This window comes from Andrographis paniculata, unplaced genomic scaffold (genome assembly GCF_009805555.1).
Source record: "Andrographis paniculata isolate CXL003 unplaced genomic scaffold, ASM980555v1 Contig49END, whole genome shotgun sequence".
NCBI classification, from domain to species: Eukaryota; Viridiplantae; Streptophyta; class Magnoliopsida; order Lamiales; family Acanthaceae; genus Andrographis; species Andrographis paniculata.
This window is the reverse complement of record NW_026137583.1, coordinates 4,630,903-4,653,455: the sequence shown is the minus strand read 5'-3', so window position 1 is coordinate 4,653,455 and position 22,553 is coordinate 4,630,903. Positions and strand designations below refer to the sequence as shown.

General features: G+C 25.7%; 1 protein-coding gene and 1 long non-coding RNA gene across 2 annotated transcripts; both read right to left on the bottom strand.

Moving 5' to 3' along the window:
- Positions 1–5,990: 5,990 nt before the first annotated feature.
- Positions 5,991–11,838, bottom strand: LOC127253072 (uncharacterized). The gene is made up of 3 exons (XR_007839200.1): positions 11,759–11,838; positions 11,310–11,396; positions 5,991–6,015 (listed from the first exon to the last, which is right to left on the bottom strand). It is a non-coding gene; the product is annotated as an uncharacterized LOC127253072 (long non-coding RNA).
- An 8,007-nt stretch (positions 11,839–19,845) lies between these two features.
- Positions 19,846–21,783, bottom strand: LOC127253104 (myb-related protein 306-like). The gene is made up of 3 exons (XM_051277544.1): positions 21,418–21,783; positions 21,048–21,177; positions 19,846–20,874 (listed from the first exon to the last, which is right to left on the bottom strand). Exons 1-3 carry the CDS (start codon positions 21,548–21,550, stop codon positions 20,178–20,180), a joined length of 960 nt encoding a protein of 319 aa, XP_051133501.1. The 5' UTR covers positions 21,551–21,783; the 3' UTR covers positions 19,846–20,177.
- Between the last annotated feature and the right edge of the window lie 770 nt (positions 21,784–22,553).

Below are 22,553 nucleotides of genomic sequence, written 5' to 3'. Positions count from 1 at the left end.
TTTTTTAAATACTCAAATAATAATACTAGATTCTAATACATTTTTTATATTTAATACATTGTTATTCAAAATTGGTTGGGTTTTGGATTTTTTTTAAGATTAGAACTTTTTAGAATAGAAATTAATGAAATGTTGTTTGGATGAATTTTGAAATATGGGATAATATATTTCACTACAAAAAAAATTAGTATATTTATAACGGAATTTTGTCAAAAACGTTTTAGTAGTTACCATAATTTCATCCCTAATTTCGTTTTTAATGTCACTAGTAATGGAAAAAATAGATTTAAGGACGAAAAAATTTCGTTACAAAAATGATATTTTCTTGTAGTGTTTAATTATAATAAATTATAATATGTACTGAAGTATTGCCCAAATGAAGATATATTCAATATCTAAGTCATTTTAGAAAACAAAATTCTATATAAATGCATGTATATAAATGCATATGCTTATTATAAATCGATTTACTAAAACTAGTATTATATAAATATTAATGTATTATGTATTATGTAGATATATAAAATAAAAAATTGTAAAAAAAAAAAAAATTAGAGCAAAACTACTTGAATGTATGTTAATTTATTCGGTTTCAAAAAGCAAGACAAACATGCTCAAATATTTCAAAATACTAACTGACAATTTTACCTTTTTCGACTTCAATACATGTATCTTATTTTACAATGATTTGACTTTTTTGAACTTTAAGTCTCGGCCCACGAATTCGTATGTACACCATTTACAGATCATTCTCCACGAGTATTTGATGCATCCTTGACCATGTGTTAATTGTCGTCGTGTGTTGTGCATGATCTAGCTAGGAAATACATGGCGTTACTTGATGCTACTAACTCATTCAGCCCATGATTGGGATTTCTCAATATCAATAGTCAATTAAGCATGTGATATTATTCTCAACTACTTAATGCAAAATTATTCTTGAACAATCTTAAAGAACACTCGTATTTTGTATGAGAATCGTAGATCAACAATTACAAATATAAATTCGTACCATCAGCTTTGGGCTGAAAAAATTAATTCTGTAGTGATAAGTTTTTGTTATATGCAATGTATGTAGGTAAGAAAATTGATATGTATACGATAAGATTGTGTTACTTTGAGTGATTAGATAGAATAAGTTTATTAATTTCCACTTTAACCACTTAATTATTTAATTTAAGGATTAAAATTTGTGATATCTTAAAGTCCGATACTATAATACTATAATAAGTATAATCAATCCTGCTTTAAGAGGTGAGATTAAACTATCTTAAACTAATAATTGTGCTAAATATCTATTTTTTCGTTTATTAGTGAGTAGTTTAGCATTAAAATTAAGGATATACTTTCGATAAAATTAGTAAGGAAAAATTGTAATTTTTTTCTTTTTACGATGGGATTCAATATGAACATTAATTTTTTAGTTCTTTTATTTTTATTTATTTTTTAAATAAGACTATCTTCAAATGAATTGCTGTTATCATTCGATGCTGAAAAGCTTAACGTAAGCTAATGTAGATCTGCCGTTAATTACATGTATATGCACCACGAGGTTAATTTCGTGCGCAAGGGATAGAAATAACAATTTATTTGAAGATCTCTTATTTTCCGAAACTTAGCTTTGAAATTCCTACAAATTTTGAAATTGCAATTTAGTTCAATTTATATATATATATATATTTTTTTTTTTTTTTTATTGTCGGTCTCACTTAAAAATAATTATTTTCAAGTATTTTGGAACGAGTTAGTTGGCTTGCTTTTGTTTTATTTTTTATTTTTGTTTTGTATTATTAAAAATTAAATCAAATATTTATTATTTGTTTAAGTTATTATATAAAAAAATTATTTTTATTCAAAATATCAAAATTAACTTGAATTTTATTCGATTTTTTACAATTATTTAAAATTCAAAATATTTCTAAATCATTAAATGGAATGATAACAAAATAGATTGAGTGTATGAACTTGAGCCGATTAGTTGATCTATTCACGGTGAAGAATTTGAATTCAAGTTATTTCAAATACAATTATTAAATTTCAAAAAATTGTTTGAATAATGAAGGATTAAAAATTCACAAGGTATTTGAAAATCTTTTTTATGTTATTTCAAATCCATTCTAAAAGATTCATTTGAAATCCAACTTTGTTCCACTTCCTAATTTGCTCTTTTTTCATTTTCTTTTTTGTTAATATTGATTTGCTTGTATTGTTTTTCCAGACCATAGTAGAATATATGTTTTCAATATTTTGTAAAAATATAATACGATCCAAAAAATAAAATGAAATCGTAAAACTATATCTCATGATATCTCTCCAAATACAATAAATCCAAACAAGCAATTGGAATTTACAATGAACTTCAAATCTAAATTCTTCTATCCAAATGGGACCATAGATAATTTTCAATTATGTTATGTCTGATTTGTAAAATTTGAAATTAAATTTTTATTTCCGATAATATATGCACATAATTATAATGTATCATTTGAAAAATAAAATAACACCAAAGATTGAATAGTAAAATATCCATATGGTTTTTTCTCAACCCTGATTTCCACACCATTTTTAGTCATATCTAAATTTCATTAAAAAAAAAAAAAAAAAATTGATATATTTAATCAAGTCAGATAGCTGTTTTAAATACATGAACTTATAATTAGATCGATCGTGTGAAAGTAGATTCTAATATTTTAGATTCAGATCATGTTTTATAAATCTTCTTCAATGGATTTCTTATGAACTATCAATTTTGTATTGCAATTACCTTTCTTGATTTTTTACTTATTTATTTTGATCCATATCTTTGTATTACTTCATGTTTGCAAGGGATTAAAAAACTCACAATATATAAATATCCAAAATAGAACAAGAAATAACTGAAATACAATACTGCTCATGATTAAAATAGAACAACTTACATAATATGAATATCCAAACTAGAATGAAACATGACTCAAATGCAAACACACGAAACACAATCGAAATACAAACTTAAACATATAAATGCTATTTTCTAAAAAAAGATCTTAATTGTTATCAATATTTTCATGAACTTCACGGACGGTGCGCCTGTGGAAGCTACGATGACATCCGCAAGCAGTGCAAATAAACTCAAACTCCGTTCCTTCTTGACCATTGGAAATATATTCTTGACACCCATCTATGGTGCGAGTTCCATTTTCCGGGGTGTGATTTCTTTGGCATTCGCCATAATGAATCACGGGAACACGTCGCCTCATGTGCGTTGGAGGTAGCGGGTAGATCCTCATTCTCCTCATTTTGTTTTTTTTTTTTTTCAAATTCCTCACTACCTTATGCTACTATCAAGAGATGAATACACACATATTTATAGGGTTGAGAAAACCCTAAAGATGTGTATTTCATGTGACTAGGTAAATCTTCATGCTTAACCAAAGCATGAATGTGATTTACCATTCACATGACAAATACACACCTTGGAAGAACAATTTAAAGTACATTTGGTTCATTAGGAAGTTTGTGTTTGTTTGTTATAATTTGGATGTATTCTTCTAGAGTTTGATTTTTTATTTTTGATTTTTTTTTAATAGGAGTTTGGATGTGATATTTTATGAGAAGATATAGTGCATTTTACATGTTATTGAATAGTAGAAGAATTGAAACTAGACTATAAAAGTATGCGGCTTTATTATTGTATTCTTAAAACAAAATTTTTAATCCTCAAATAATATCTTAACATAATTTTTTTTTTATTCAATACATTGTTATTTAAAATTGAGAGAGCAAAATTACTTAAATTAATTTATAGTTAGCGGAGATTGCTTCCGAAAAGTCAGACAAATAGAGTCACATAATTCAAAATATAAACCGACAATTTTACCTTTTTCGACTTCAATAAATGTATGTCAACTTATTTCACAATGATTTGACATTTTCAAACTTTGTTTTGGCGCACGCGTATGCATACCATGTGTTGATTATGCTCTATGAGCATTTGACGCATCCTTGGACATATGTTAATTGTCGTCATATGTTGTGCATGATCTAGCTCAAAATTACATAGCCTTACCCGATGCTACTAACTCATTTTGATCAAGATCGAAGTTCTCAGCAACACTAGGTCAAGTGTGTTATTATTTTCAATTACTTAGTTAGTGACATGCAAATTGGTTTTGGACAATTTTAAACAACACTCAAAATTTTGAGAATTGATCAACTATTACAAATATATTTTCGTTCCATCAACCTTGGGCATAAACAAATTAAAATAGAATTTGTTACAATTGATTAATTTTTGCATTATGCAATGTGTGTATGTAAGAAAATTGATATATGCAATAAGGGTGTGTTTCGTATGAGTGATTAGATTTGATAAGATTATTATATCTCATTTAATCACTTATTTATTTACTTTAAAATATTAAATTAAAGTTTGATTATAGAATACTATAATTTATAATAAGTAATCCTCCTTTAACTAGGGGAATTAAACTATTCTAAGCTAATAATTGTGCTAAATACCTCTATTTTCTCATTTATTATTAAATAGTTTAGCACTAAAATTAAGAATATTTTAGGTAAAATTAGTAATCCATTGATGTAAATTATTATTTTATCTTGTAATTATTTAATCCATTAGAATAATCCTATATACTCACTCCTTCCGTGTCTGCTATGCTATACTGTATACATGTATTTTAGGAGGGGTGTAATTAGTAGATAATTAAGAATGTATTAGTGAAAATAATTATTCTATAATATAAATAATTATAAATTAAGATTAAGATAACTAATTAGTTTAATTAAAATTAAAAAAAATTAAAAATTTAAAATGAGATTAAAGTGTGTAATTATTTTCGAAAAAAAGAAAGTGACATGGAATGTGAGACGGATAGAAACGGCAACGTAGACATGGTATGTGGGACGGAGGGAGTATTAAAATTCTATCATATATGTTGAATATTATAAAGCGGGCCGTCGACTATAAAGAATTTTAATCGATCAAATTGAATCGATTTAGGCCAACCCAATATGGTTTTTATTAATGTTGGGTCTAGCCATCGAAATTGGCAAAACTTCCTGGAAGAAGTAGACAATATCTTCGTTCCAAATTATAAATATTGTTTTATAAAGACTATATGATATCTTGTTAATTATATATTTTCCAAATCAATTATAAGCTATATATCGTTACTTATATATGCTTATCAATGATTTTTTTTAGACATATATAAGTTAAGTTAATGATAATTGTTATATATAGTTCTGAAAATTGTTTTTGAACTTAAAGTCCATATGTTATTATTTTATGTGATGAAATTTATGCATATGATATCCATAATGTTTTTGTACAATTAATAGACTATTGCATCATCATTTAAGTATTTGTTCACTTTATGTTTTTTAATGTATTAGTATTTTATATTAGGTAAGTGAAAATATGGTATTAATATAAAATATATATATGTACTTTTGTGTAGAAATTGTTCCTTGTAAATATATTTTCTATGTTTCAAACTCAATATATTGTATGCTAAAATTATGACTATTTTAATATATAATACATTGTTGAGCAAACAAGATTTTATGCATTCTAAGATAAATTTATTTTTTGTTACAATTCTCTCAAAAGAATAAAATTCCGAATCATTACATTGTACAAAGTATAATAACAATACAATGTTGAAATTGCTGCTAAAAAAAAAAAAAAAAATTAAAGATAAAAATTTGTAAAAACTTTCTCCGATCAAAAGATTAATGATCGGAGGCTTGAGGAACCACATGCACTATCCGGCGATGGAAGTTTCGGTGACAACCACATGCTGCGCAAACAAGTCCAACCTCTGTCCCTTCCGGGCCCGAAGCCATAAATTCTCGACACCCATCAACGGCATATCCACCAATATCGGCTGCATGATTCTTTTGGCATTCTGCGTATTGAACCACAGTGACAATGTGCGCACTCGAGCTTGTCCGAGACTCCCCAATCAATCTCACTTTTTTCATTTTTGGTGAGTAATCCTCTCACAAAGCCACCTTATAATACTTTAAGCCATCTTAAAATACTTTTTCAAAAATATATATATATAAAAAATAAAATAAAAAAAAAAATATTACACATGTATGTGTATGTGAGTGTGTGTATTTTGTGTGACCCTAAAAAGGGTATGTTTAATAATACATGTGAAGGAGTGAAAATTTTCAAGTGTTAATCAACATTTGGTCACATGTAATGCCACAACTTATAAAAGGAATTAATTTAGGCATGTTTTACTACTAGAAAGTTTTTTTTGCTTCTATATATCTTTTCCCACTTTTGTAGATTTATTTTTGAAAACATGTCACAAGTATTTTCACCCTTCACTTTTTACTTTTTGTGCAAAACAAAGTACACCAAAAATATGGGCTTAATGAGACAATACAAAAAGGTAAAACAATATGGAAATAGGACAATTGGGTCATGATTTTTTTGTTTCAATTTTTTGTTATGCATATATCACGATTCACTGTAAAAATATATTATTTTTCTTTCAAAATATTACATTCAAACTATTATTCTATCAAAAAATCAAAACCAAAATCCAAGTAAACCCAACATCTATCTATCTTTGATTAAGTTTTTGAACTCATGCATTCGACTTTAGGCATAACAAAAAACATAAACAAAATGAAATAGATTGATATTGATTTTTGCAATAGCTTTCTCGTCTCACTATAAAGAGACGAGACTATTATGTGATCGTTGACTAATCCTAGCGAGAGATTAGATCAAGTGTTTTAAGTGTATTTTCTATTCGTTCGTGCGCATATTAGAATTTTATTTATGACGTCAATCATTCTCAAATTACTATAGAATATACACGCACTTAATTTTTCAAACTTGTTATTGATGCTTTTCCGAGCTAAAAATGTATATGCACATTTAGGGCTTAGTACTATTTTGTCACTTATCGGTCATAGCTCCTTATTCCTATTCTCGACATCACTCAACAACATCCGGACCATGCTCGACCATTCTCGAACATCACATAGGTTTTGTTTCTAAATTTTAAGGAGTCTAGGAAGGGAAAAAAAAAAAGGAAAAAAATCTTATAATTAAATAATCTATATTCTTATTCATAATAAATACGAGAAATACTATGCAAGTTTAACATTGATATTTTATATTGATTAAAATATAATGTTCTTACAAATATCTGAGTTTTTCAATAAATTTAATTTTTAAAATACATTTCAGCAAAATATTATAAGAAAAAAAAAAATTTGTTACATGTGATATTTTAAATGCAAGTAAAAAAAATAGATTAAATAGTAAATAGTATTAACAAAAATAGATTTAAATAAACAAAGGTTGCACATGCTTAAATCTTTTTTTAAAAAAAATAATAGATTAAATAATAAAATTATATACCATTAGTAAAATTATTTTTTTGAAATTAAATTAATATTAAAATAATTTATATAATAATAAAAGATTGTTGGTTCAATATATTAAATAATTTAAAATTTAAATTTATAAATAACTTAAAAATATTAAATATACACATATGTATAAATAATTTTGGTGGTAATGGGCCTCCATTTGACAATAGATCCAACCCCAAGCCTAATATTGTTGGAGTGTTTCATTTTAAGTTGGATTGAACTAAAAGTTTAAAGTTTCTATTAAAATAATATTTGATTTCAGAAAAAATATACTCCCTCTGTCATTTAAATCTATGTTCACTTTTTTTTTTTTAGTTGTCATTGAAAAATATTCTCGTTTCCTTTTTAAGTAAAAGATTATTATATTTTTGTACTTTTTTTACTATAAAAGGAAAAAGTAACTATTACTATTCACTTTTATTAAAACTCGTGCCCGATTAAATGAGTAAACATTTGCATGACGGATGGAGTATATTTTTTGTGTAAAGATATTAAAAAAATTAGGGCGAAAACAGTTTTTAAACAAGTAATATTAACCTCCCTTCAAGTCTCGATCATTTCAGTATATCGAGCAATCCATTTACAACTCCTTGCTAGCTACTCGAACTCAACCAAGCTACACTTCGACTAAGGGCGTGCTTAGGTTTTAGAATTAAATGTTTTATGTATTAATCGATTCATATATATAAATATACAATGATTGAGTAATCAAATCAAATCATCTTTATTGAACACACCCTACATTCAAGCAATACACGCGATGAACTATTTGCCACCAAAAAAAAAAAAAAAAACTACTTTGGCGCCGTGGCTCAGAAAATTCCCGGCCATGCTCGTTGCCCACGTTTAGGGGCCTAACAATCGGCAGCCATGGTTTGATGACATGATTTTATTGAATTTAATTTATGGTTAATAATTCACTATTATTGATTTGAGATGTTGAATTATGTCGGGGTATTATAAATAAATCCAACGTGTGGAAAGAAAATAAGGGCCTACTTGTTTTAAGTGATTCGAAAAATCTAATAAATTTCAAAATATTTCGTTAAATATAAGATGATAATGTTAATCCATCGAAACTAAGCAAATAGTGAATTTGAATTATGAAGCATTTCAAATATCATGTAATAAATTTAAAATTCACTTTCATATATATTCAAATAACTCATTTCTTATGATATCAATAACAAATAATGTTAATCCATCGTTTAGTTTGTTATTTATTTTATTTTATTTTATTCATTTCTTTGAGTTGATTTTTTTTAGAAATTTTTAATGATTAAAATTTTGCCAGCTAACTTAATTAGCAAATCATCTATGTGAATTTCCTTCTTCTAATTTTAATTTTTTTAACTATTGATTTGTTTAATTAATTCAGGTTTATCTTCTTGAAAGAATATAGATTTAAAATATATATATGTGTGTGTTTTCTTTTAGGCTTTGATTTTTTATTTTTTTATTTTTTTTGTATTTTTTAATTTAGTCAATAACTTAAATATAATGTCTTTTGAAAAATCTTTATATTTTGATAAATAATATTATATAATGAGAATTTGAAATTAAACTTAAAAAAAAAAACTATATAATTAAATAAAACAAAAAACAGGATAATAATAATATATATAGAGACTGGAGAGTTGACTTGGAAGAATAATTGGAAATGATTTTCCAACTGCCTTAAAAAGACAGAAAAGATTGTCCATTTCTTAAATAAGCATTTGCAATATTCTAAGTTGATGTGAAAAGCATGTTTTTCTGTCTTTTATTTGGTATTTATATAAAATACAATTATACGATTTCATTCATTAATATATTATTCTACCTGTAAAATGCTTTTTTCGTGTATTAAAATTAAAAAGTATATATGCTCATAAAACCTAAAAGTTAATTTTAATATACATATATAGTATTATATTTTATCGAAATTAGGATTTTGTAGGAAAGTGGATAAGTGTTATGATAAAGATAAGAATTTTTTTAAATATATAAATTGTGTCATTGTGATTGTGATGTATTTATAAATACATATAAGATTCAAGAATGTAAACTTGGAGAAAAAAATATATAAATGGAAATTATATAAGAATTTTTATATATAAATAGAAGGTGTATGTCTTTTTTAATAGATTTTTAAGAAAATGGGGAAAACAAATCACATACTCTTACTTTTTATATTTTTACATTACTTTTCATGGGTAAGATGGGTATTATATTATTTGGTCATACTATATATCTGTTAAAATACTAATTTATTTTTATCCATGTGCAAAAGTCAAATAAAAATTTAAGAATGGGTGGAGGAAGCATATTTTTATTAAAAAATTTCTATTTAAATGAATAATGGTGATTTGTGTTTTGAACTGTAATGAAACAAAACCTAATACAGAAATTAATGATTTTTATGATTTTTAACATAACTAAACATTAACCCCTGCAAATGCACGTTACTTATATTGGATATTTACACGCATTTTTAGGCAATTAGGTTTTTATTATAAAATAACAAATTTGTTCTTAATCTTATGTATAGAAAATGAAAGAGTAAATAAAATAAGGTTGTATTTGGTATAGAGAAATGCGGCCAGAGAAATGGAAATAGTATCATTTCTCTTGTTTGTTTGAGTCAAGAGAAATGGAACTTTGGGAAATAAATCATTTCCATTTCTCTGTTTTCATTTCTCTCCCATACGCAGAGAAATGAAGAGAAATTATGTTGCAGTATATATATTTTAAAATTTTTAAATTTTTTTGTACTATTTAATTTCTATAATTTTTTAAAAATTATATTATTTTAATTTTACAAAAAACAAACTTAATTTATTTTAAAAGTATTTAATTTTTTACGACATTTTAAGAAATTGTACTAAAATATAATCTTAAAAAATATCGTATATAATTTATAATTTTTTTAAAAAAAATTTACCAAAAATATTTTTGATGAATTCTCATTCGTTAAAACTCTCTTTTTATCGTGTTAATCGTTTATTTTTTTTGCTTATTCATATATCTGCATTTTTTTTTTAGATTTCTCAAATCAATTCTCTGTTTTATCAAACAAGAGAATTAATTCTCATTCTCTACTCAAATCCATTTCTCTCCAATTCTATTCTCCACTATCATTTCTCTGCAATTCCATTATCTGTACCAAACGCCCCCTAAGGGTAAAAGAGTAAATTTTGTGTATAAAAATAAAAAAATGACAATAATTGTTGGATATTCCAAATAGGAAAGTAGTACATTAGTTCGTGAACGGAGGGAGTATAATTTATTCAATATATGTCATGTTTTAATATAAATCTATGTACATTTTATAATATTAAATAAGTTTTATGCATGTCCGCAATTTTTATTTTGACAAAAAAAAAAGTTCTAATTGATATATAGATTATGTATAATTTTATTTACATGGTATAATAATCAGTAAAAAATATATGTATTAAATATAAATTATAACCATTAAGTTAAACAATATAACAGTATAAATTATTGATCAAAATACAACTGCATGCATATATTAATAGATTATTGGAGGTTAATTCAAGCAAAAGTTTTAAATTTAGGTCTAGGGTTTGTAAATTAATATTAATTTACTCCTATAAGATATGCTAATCTGATCAAATAAGTGCTGTTAAAAATTTTGGGAAAAAATAATGAGATTAAGCCTATGATCAAATCTAAATATAAATCTACTAAATTTAAAACTAAATATCTAAAATATCTCAACAAGTGCATCTATACAACAATGCATGTGTTAAACAAAAAGCTATGTTTTATATGTATTCAAAGGAAAAAAATTATTATGGTGCCGATTTGCCTCATTCGGTGTATATATATATATATATATATATATATATATTACTACGAAAAGCTTATAAATTATTATAATATAAATATTAACAACATACCTTTTTTTTAATTCAAAATGCTCAGTTCGATCCGCTATAGTCTAGCAGCTTCTTCACGTGCTGTTCTTTTATATAAATCCATGTACTCTAAAATCAATAAAAAATCATGAAATATATGCATACGGTAAGTGAATTTGATTCACAAATCTCAAACAACAAATTTCTTAATTATTTTCATAGAGAAAGCATAAACTGAAGATGAATGTTGTGATTGTGCAGTAACATCAATAATATTCCCATCGAATCAATTTCAGAAGAATGAATCCAAGTAAATATTCCGATCAGACCAATAATAAAATCTCAGCTATGATCGTGCGGAATTAATCATCTCCGAGATCGAATTCGAACAACAAAACATCATAATTCATACACTGTCAAAATTGCTGCAAATGCTTAAACGATTCTCAAACTTTTTGCTATTTTCAAAAGAAGAGAAGAAACGAACTTACATTTTTTTCGCACATTTGCACCGGAGAAGACGAAGCGCTCTGCAGAGAACTTTGGCGGTGTCGCCTGTGAGAGAGGAAACCGCTGAATAAACTAACTGAAGAAGAAGAAGAAGAAGATTAGGGCTGGGTTTTTATTTTGAATTATTATTGGGCTTCCAAAGAGGTGTTTGGCCCATCTCAATTATACAACAATTGTTAATGGATAATTGTTTTGCCATTTAGGTTATTTATTTGGTTTTTTTTTAAATAAAAATAAAAATAAAAATAAAAATAAAAAAATAAGTGAAATAGTAGTTTTATGTGTTGTTACTTGTTATGCATGAAGAAAATATGTAATAAAAAAAATTAAAAAAAAATGAATATGTTAATTTTAGAGATAAAATAAGATAATGAAAACAAAATTAGAAAATAAGAATACAAGAACATGAAGATTTCTATGATTTTCTTTAAAAAAAAAATTTAAGGGTTTGGATTTCGAGTTAGGATTTGAATAGTAAAAATTTTGAATTAGAATAGTTGTACAATGATAAATATGTATTGATATAATGTTTTGAATACAAAATTAATTTTTAGTATAATTTTAAAAATAAAAAATAGATATTCGATTTAATATTTTTTAGAAAAAAAAAATTAATGAACGGTAGGAATCCTACAAACGTCAAACACAAAACAAATTAATTTTAAATCATACATTATTTATAAATAGCACACCCATAATTTTTTTAAAAATTTTAGTATTAATTATTACAAATTATGAAAATATTATAAAACTATTAAATTTCATGAATATTCTAGTGGTGACAAATCTCAATATAGAAAATTCTTCCTTTAAATAAAGTTTGATCAAAGGATGTTCATCATTACTAGACTCCCTCCTTTCAATTTAATATACTATTTTTATTTGTCTCATTTAAAATTATCTAATTGTTATTATAGTAAAAAAAATAAAAAATCAATATACATATATTAAAATACTCCTAAATTTTACAAAAATAAACTTTTTTTTTTTTTTTTTTTTTCTGAAGTGGTTACAAATCAGATCAAGTGATTGAGCTCTCTCTTTATTTCCTACGAGTAGTTTATTTCAATATAATACAATATATATTACATAAATTAATAGCATATAACAATATCCCAAGACAATATATGTCATAATTAATTTTAGCAACGACAATTATATATCGTGTATATTATTACAATGTGCAATTGAAGACTAATGAGCATGATGGTAATAAATTTAAATCAACACTATAATAAATCCAATATACTCCCTCCGTCCTAATATAATAGTCTTGTTTATCATTTTTGTCCGTCTCAAAACAATAGTCTTACTTTCATAAATAATCATATCACTGTAAAACTACCCCTACATTTTCATTTTTATTATACAATTGCCACTATTTTTTACACTAATACATTCACAAGAGTAAAAAAAATCTTTTATTCATACTTTTACTCACTGCCAATATAATATTAATATTTCTTAAATCTCGTGTCCAACTCAATTAAAACTATATTTATGGACGGATAGAGTAAATAAATATATTGGATAATGAGTGTCACTTTTGTATAAATATTTTTACATTTAGATATAATAGTAAAATCACTAGAGTTTTCGGGAAATTCTAAATAAATAAATACAAATTGAAAAAGAAATTATAATGTAAGATATTATTATAATAATAATTATTATTATTATTATTATGCAAAGTCCAATATGATTAAGGATTGTTAAGAAAATAAAAATAAAAAAAATAAAAAACAACAAACAACAAACAAGAGAACAATATAGAGACTGAAGAGTTGACTCGGAAAAAATAATTGGAAATGATTTTTCAACTGCTTTAAAAAGACACAAAAGATTGTCCATTTTTTATAATGTAAATATTAGCAAATTATATATATGGTTTTTATTTATACAAAATTATTACATAATTCTTAACTTGTCCTCTTCGATTATATTTATTCATAAATATGTCATTATTATTTACACATTCAAATTAATTTTTCAAAAATCAAAGCATTTCATTAACCCATCCATATAATTTTCATAATATTCATACATTATATTACAATCATTTAATAGTATATTATATTCCCTCCGTCCAATTTCTACTGTCGTAAAGTGTATATGCACGGTTTTTTAGGTTATTGTCTTTTGTCATGAATTGACAAATTTGTCCTTAATTGTATGGTAGATATTAAAAGTAATAAATGAATGGAAGGTAAAAATGTAAAATTCATATTTAAAAAAAAAATAGAATAATAGTTGTTGGACGTCCTAAATAAAAAAATAGGACAATAATTTATGGACGGAGCGAGTATTTATTAAAATTATTGTTCAATACAACCAATATATATTTGCTTGACAGCTAGAGTACAACGTGTTAGAATGATGTTTTCAAATTTTATTATTATTATTTGGAGATGTAATATATTATGTTGGATTGCACGCATGCTCCAAACAACATACCATAGAATGGATTTTTCAACACAATCCTTGTCGGAATTGTTCATCGTTTTCAATAATATATACTCTCTCCGTTTCAATACAATAGTCTTGTTTATCATTTTTGCTTGTCCCAAAATAGTAGTCTTATTTTCATAAATAACTATATCATTATAAAATTATTTCATTATTATTACACAATTGCCACTACCTTTTACATTAATACACTTATAAAGGCAAAAAAATCTTTTACTCATATTTTTTATACACTACCAATATAATATTAATATTCTTTAAATCTCGTGTCAAACACAACTAAAAACTATAATTTTGAGACAGGAGGAATTATATATAAAGGCCAGTCGAAAATCTAGTAAATTAATCTATTTTAAAACTAAAACATTTTTTAAAATAATAATACTAATAATATATGTAAATAAAAAAATATTATCTCCGATACAACTTAATATATAATTTTTATCATTTTTATAGTCTCACTCAAAATTGGTATTTTTATTATAGTAAAAATAATTTATATACAAATATAAAAAATACCCCTAATTTTTAACCTAATATTTTGAAAGAAAAAAAAAAACATTTGGTGCAATTTTATTTTAGAAAAATTATAGTTCCTCGTCCCAAACACCCTGCAATATTTTTTTTTATTTGTGCCAAATTTACTGCAATATTTTCAAATTTAAAAATATTTAATAATATTTATATACATATATTAATACATATTTCACTTTATCTCATCGCATCTCTCAAATAAAAAAATAAATAATCAGTTCTCTCTCCAATTACATTACTTAATATCCAAATTATCTCAAATCATCATATTTAATACTCTCCACCTAAATTTTTGTGCCAAACACAAATGTTGTACGGTATTTGAGATGGAAGAAGTAATTCATAAATAATGTTGTATTAAAATTTTAAAAATTGTTTATATAGACAAAGCTTAATTAGTATAAATAAGAGAATTAAACACTTAGATTCATAATAATAAAAACAACTCAAAAATAAAGTTTCGTTTAGATAGAAAATTTTAAAATTTTAGAAATAATAAGGGTGTGTTTGTTCAGTTTTTTTGTTTGGATTTTTGAATAGTAATAGTTTAATTTAAATAATTATTTGATGTGATATAAATAAATATTGATCTGATATTTTGAATGTAAAATAAATTTATAGTATAATATAAAAAAAATAATAATTGTTTAATTTGATACTTTTTGAAAAAAAAAATTTAATAGTAAAAACTTTGTCTAAAATCCACAAGACACAACTTAAAAAGTTAATATTTAATAAAATAATATTATGTGAAAAAGAAAAATAATTAAATATTTTTTAAATAATGTAAATAAATATTATAAATTTTTTGAAAATATATATGTAAACAACCAAAAGGTACTTGAGTCAACTTGAATTGATTGACAAGTCCAAAGATAAGATACTTGGGTTGACTCGATGGATCAACAACTCTAACATTGGTTGGAGTTTGATTTTATTTTTTATTTTATTTTTTACTAAAAAAATATTCATTGTTATATATATATATATATATATATATATATTATACAAAACATTATATTTATTTATACTACTGTTCAGATTTAAAAAAATAATAATAAAAAAAATCATAAATCTAAATAAATACACTTGTGTGTATGTTTTTTTAAATTTTTATATTCTAGTAATTTCTATAAAAATACATTTTTTTTTCTTGTACATTTAAATTATTTTTTAAAATACAAAATAAATTCCAAATATATACACTTTGAGCATTTTATTTCGAAGTTTGATTCCAATATTTTTACTTTTCATCTATAGCAATTTTCTATACTGATTTTTTAATAAATTATTACATCTAAATTATTATAATAAAAAAATAGAATAAAATAAAATATATTTTTGTGGGCCTTAGATTGTGTGGTGAGTAATGTGGGCCGACAGCTAGATGAGGAATTCCGTACAAAAGGGCCAACCCATTATTGTCCGAACCCTATTTCTGAAGCCGCCATTTTAGAATAGGTTTTACTTGTACACCAGTAGGGGTGTGTTTAATCTTGTTTCTTATATTTATATACTTTCTTCCGCCCCAAAACTATAGTCTTTGTTTATACAAAATTTAAGAAATATTGATATTATATTGATAATGGATAAAAAGTATGGATAAATGATTTTTTTGCCCTTATGAGTGTAAACAGTAGTGGTAATTGTATAATAATAATTAAAAAATATGAGTACTTTTATAGTAATATAATTATTTATAGAAATAAGACTATTATTTTATGACGGACAAAAATAGTAAATAGGAATAGTGTATTGGGACGGAGGAAGTATTTTCTCTTCCCGTCATAAATTATCATTTTTTTTCTTTTTTCACAAAAATGATATTTTTTATTTTTAATAAATTTATCAATTTTAAATATACTTAATAAATATAATTCAATTTAATTAAATTTTTTAAATATGTAGGACTCGTTCAAATTCTTTTATTTTTTTTTACTTCTCAATTAACAAATATTTTTTATCTATTTCTAAATCTTCTATTTTAATGAAAATAATGTAGGGTAATGATAAATAAATAATTCTTAACTTGTATTAAAACTACCATTAAAAAAAAGAAAAAAAAAATTAGATTGATATTTTTTCGACAGTCATAATCATAAAATTTACAAATTGATTTCAGACGAAGAGTCAATCAAATTTTCAGAAAATTTATCACAATAAACACAGATTTTTCATATAATATATTATCAAAAATAATAATTTTACATTCAATATAATCTCTCCGTCCCAAAACTATAATTTGGTTTGCGTTTGACACGGAATGGGTAAAAAATACATATAAAAAAAAAAAATTCTCTTGTGAATGTATTAGTGTAAAGAATAGTGACAATTGTGTAATAATAATAAAAAAGTAAGGATAATTTTATAGTGATATAATTATTTACGAAAATGAGACTATTATTTTGAGACTTATTTGGACGGGAGAATATTATACTTCTTCGTATCAAATCATTTGGGTCTGAGCAATCAAAGAAGCAAATAGTATTGGGCTCATTAATTAGGGCCTAAGCCCATAAAAATGGGCCTATTCTGTTATGATGTATTACCTCATTTATTTTTTAACATGGCCCATTGTATTATGCCAATTTAACAAAAATTAAAATTTCATAAATAACAACAATAATGACAAATAATATGTTTTTTTTTTTTTTCTCATATTTCTTAAAAAATGTAACATTCAAACCATTTTTTTACTATTTAAAAATAATTTCAAATTCAAAACCACAATACTCATAATTTCGTACTAACACTAATGCGTTGCGTGCAATCCCACAATGCATTCTAGAATTTGAATGCTATAAACCTTTTTTTTAAAAATAAAAAATAAAAAATTATATTTAATAAAATAGGGAAGCTTCCAAAATAAATGTATGTGAAAAATTCGTAGCTTGAGGATTGGGGTTCGTTGACGGGGCGATGAATTAATTAATTGTGAAAACATGTACTTCATGTGATTTTATTACCTATTTTTTGATCGGGTCAAATTTCCACGTATATAAATAATAATAGAATTTTTATGTGAGGCAAATGTAATGCTCTGTCCGCTCGGTTCTAATGGTTATATTTACTTTTTGTATTTACATTTTAATATAATAATTAATATAGTAAATTATATAACAAAAATCCTATTATGTTTGAGTAAAAATGCACAAAATAAATCACCTTGTTTTAATGTAAAATTTATATAAAATACCATATTTCATTAAAACTGATATTTGGTTATAAATAAATACTTAAATTAAGCAAGTTTTATACAAATAAAAAGCGTAAAATATTTTAAATAATTTTTTTGAATAAAATAAATAATTGATTAATCATTTATGTTAATAGTTTTTTATAAAGATCAGATAACAATTTGTCTAAAAATACTTTAAAACGATATATATTGATGTATTCAACATTTAATATTGAAAAGATATATATATATATAATTAAACAAAATATTAATAAGATATTTATTATAATAATTTCTAAGAAAAATAAAATTGGGGTTGAATTGTAAAATTAAAATGACACTTTTTTTTTACTTTTTTTATTAGGTATGTTCTTCATATATATATATATATATATATTTGACATGTTCTTCAATTAATATTACAAAAAAATAAAATATATATGCATATTCATGCAATATATAATATATTTTATTTTTTTACAAAAAATTAGTAATTCAACACATATTATTAAATTGTATACTATCGATATATTTTTTTTAGATCTAACATAAAAATACTTCAAATTAAAATACAAAATAAACATACCTATAGAATGTGTTTCATATTCAAAAAATGTATATAAATGTAATTTCTTAAGTGATACTCTCTCTATCTCAAATCTATTTATTCATTTATTTTTGCACAAAATTTTAGAAATATTAGTATTATATTGGAACGTAATATAAATAAAGGTAAAAAAGACTAAAATACACTTATTAGTATTGTATGATATAAATGTAATGATATTTGTGTAATATATTGTAAATTGAAAAGGTATTTGTAATGTTAGATAAATTATACAGTTATTTAAAAAGAAAATGAATACTTTGTTTGTTATGAGAAGAACAAAATGAAAAAATAAATATATTGTTAAGAGACATAGAGAATATTATTTGATAAAATGGTCAATTTCCATCACTTTAACTCATCTATGTCATTTTTCGAAAGTACGTATGACAAATCACGTAAAAGCACATGATAGTTAGAGTAACGACAAATCAAATATAAAAATCATATCGAAACACAATAATCTATTTAAATTCCCAATTTTTTTTTTTTATGAGCTATTAGAATTTGATCATTAAAATTTAAATTATTCTCAATTTAATTTGGCCAAATTACTGAAAGTTATGATGCTTGAATCATACGAGAAACTATACTAAAATAGTGAACAATTTATATTTGAAAAATGTAAAATCTATTAAACATAAATAATTGGATACGCATATAATAAATAATAAACTTATGGTTAAATTTGAAAATCTCTATTGGAAGTAATAAATAAATATTATTATTATTATTATTATTATTATTATTATTATTATTATTATTATTATTATATACTTTAATTAGTTTGAGAATATGGCCACAAACTTTAATTTAATTAATTAATAGGAAATTAAATGTGCTGAGTTTGATTGATAAATACTATGTGCATTAATATAACAATAACTCGTTTGTAGACGTAGTTGTAATAATAATAATAATAATAATAATAATAAACGTCATAAAAAAATATATAAAAAAATAAAATAAATAATAATAATAATAATAATAATAATAATAATAATAATAATAATAATAATAATCCTGATGATGATGATGCATAAATATATAAATAGCCATTACTGAAGCTAGAAATAGATATGAATTAAATTAAATTAAATGGATAATAGCCACTGAATTAAATATTTTGGATTATAAGTAATAGTATTATTTTGTTTTTTTACATACCCTCATTAATTTGTAGTATTTTTTTTTAAAAAAAACACTTGATTAGGATTTAAATTGTTATATTTTAGAAATTAGTTACAATATAAAAGGGAGTGAAGAAAACCTTAGTACAAATGATTAAAAGTGTAATAAAACCCTAATGATAATTTCTCAGGGATGTACACCAAAAGATGCAGAGAGTACAAACATGAGACCACTCTAAAGTCTATAATTTACACTTAGTTTTTGTACGAAGAGGTAAAGATCGATTGGCTGTCTCTTTCTTGCAGATGGATTGGCGTCATATTAATGGCGGATCAGCGTTCGACAGTCTAAAACGGGAAGAAGAAGAACAAAAAAGAGAACAAAAAAAAAAAAACAGCAGAAAAATTAAAGGAAACGAGAATCGAACTGCCGAGTTGTTCTGAAGAAGAAGCTGAAGCAGACTTCGTCGCCATTAATGGCTTCTTCAGAACAAATCAGCAGTGATCTCTATGAAATCCCCATCTTGCCCCTGCCCAGAGGCTTCTTCCATCAGCCATTTCTCCAGCAAGCTCAGGGGCATTTGCGTCTCAGAATTCGACCTGGTTTCATCCTTACGCCGGAGATGGCCGCCGCCGGAGCTGATCTGATCCTCCGCCGCCGCGGCGGTGGTCGAAACCTCCGAATTCGAGCCGACGAACGCCGCGCTAACAATTGTCCCCTCGCTGGAGCTCTGCGCCGCCGCCGACTGGTTGTTCCGGGAAAAGCTCCGGCGGCTCTCCGACGAGCCGGCGGGGGAAAATTTTGGGGATTTCTTGTTCCAATTCTCTAAGAGGCGCGCGATGTTGTCGGCGCTGGACGCATATTCCGCCGGCGCCGGAATCGGCGCGTTTTCCGGCGGAGATTTCCGGCAGATCGCAGATTCCGACGACGGATTCTCGCCGGGCTTGTAGAGAAAGAGGGCCTCGCAGAGGGCCCGTCGGGCCGTGTGGATGTCCGTCTGCAGTCGTCTCTCCCACTGCCCTTTCGAATTCGAATCAGAAAAGCTTCCATTTTCATGGCAGATTTGTTCGTGCTCGCAGTGACCTTCCATCTTCCCCAGCTTCCTCTTCAGATGAGTGTTCCAGTAGTTCTTGATGTCGTTATCAGTTCTCTGAGGAAGGTACGAAGCTATGGCGGCCCATCTGCAACAATTCACGATTAATCAATCAATTGAATCCAATCATGAACAAATCCCCAAATTTCCAACCCTAATTCCCAAATCACTACCCTAATTAATTTGATTTTCCAAATCCCCAAATTCTCAAACCCTAATTCCCAAATCATTAGCCCTAATTAATTAATTCGATTTGGGTACCGATTGCCGAGAAGAGCCTGAAGGTGGACGATCATCTTCTCCTCGTGTTCGGTGAAGTTCCCGCGCTTGATCCCCGGCCGGAGATAGTTCGTCCACCGGAGCCGGCAGCTCTTGCTGCATCGGAGCAATCCTGCAGAAGGTAAAATAAGAAGCCGGAAAATAATTCCGATGATTAATTCCGGCGAGGAAGAAACAGTTAAGAGAGCAATAAATAGTTAGCAGCAATTAATGAAGGGGTAGCCATTAACGAACCAACAAGAATCCGAACTGAAGAAGACATACAAGTGATGGATGAGGATCGATTAGGGAAATTACAAAATCAGACAAAATCAGGAAGAAAGATGATCAATTGATGTAATGAAATACTTGCCGGTGTTGGTAGGAACAGCCCTCCAATTTCCAGGGCCATGTTCTTGAATGTAAGAGACGAGGATGATGTCTTCTTCGGGAGTCCATGGCCCTTTCTTCACGCCGATCTTGTTGCAGCAAGGAGGCCTTCCCATCGCCAAATCCAAAATAAAAAATCAATGTTTGATTTGATCGATCAATCGATCGAGAATTATTTAAATTAATCGATGATCCTCATGATCGATGAGTTCTTGATTATTAGTATTGGTGAAGATGAACTATAATTAAGGTGGAGGGGGTGGGGGTGAGGGTGAGGGATATATGGAGTGATGATAGAGTGAGAAACTGATATAGAGTGAGAAACCGATATGGAGAAGGGATGGTAATAAAAAGAGAGGCTGTGTGTGTGTATTTGTTAAGTTTTCTTACACCATTAAAGAGTCAAAACTGAACAGCACATTGCATTTACTCTTCTCTCTCAAAAGTCAGCTATCTCTATCTCTCTCATGTCAATATTTTTTTATTATATATATATATATATATGAACGGTGGTTGAGGCATATAGTACCGATTAAGATTTCAGAAAATACTAGGTCGGCTAGTTCACATAGCATATACTTTGTGAAACAAAAAATTATGTGTTATATTTACCCCGTTTGTGAAACTGGGCCTTGTTGGGCCTAGTTTGCAGGTATTAGATTCAAATTGGGATTTACTCAGTATATATTTTCAAATAACGGCTGCGGATTCTCATGTCATAAATAAAATATGTATATTTCAAATTCTTGATCAGTATTTTCTGAACTTTTGAATCTATATTATTTGGAGAAATCATCATGGTGTCATGCGTTCTATAAAAATGTCATGTACTCTTCATTTTTGTGCAATATTTGTATTATATTAATATGAATAATGTATTGTACAGTGCCAAACTAAGATATATAAGAGGTATTGATTTTTATTTTATTTTATGCTTAAAAATGAAGAATAAGAAAAAAAAAGTAAAAAAATACACAATTTTAATTAATACATCGCATATTAAGCTAGTTGAAATTAATTATATACTGAAAACTTATAAGAAGTGTTGTATAAACATATTCCATGTGGTAATATCAATGATAATATATATTGTATGAATTTAAATGTATATTGTTGTCG

Coding starts and splice junctions, on each gene's coding strand:
- LOC127253104 (XM_051277544.1), bottom strand. CDS start 21,550: ATGGGAAGGCCTCCTTGCTGCAACAAGATCGGCGTGAAGAAAGGGCCA. Junction 21,178..21,417: donor GGCTGTTCCTACCAACACCG/GCAAGTATTTCA, acceptor TACCTTCTGCAG/GATTGCTCCGATGCAGCAAG. Junction 20,875..21,047: donor CAGGCTCTTCTCGGCAATCG/GTACCCAAATCG, acceptor GAATTGTTGCAG/ATGGGCCGCCATAGCTTCGT.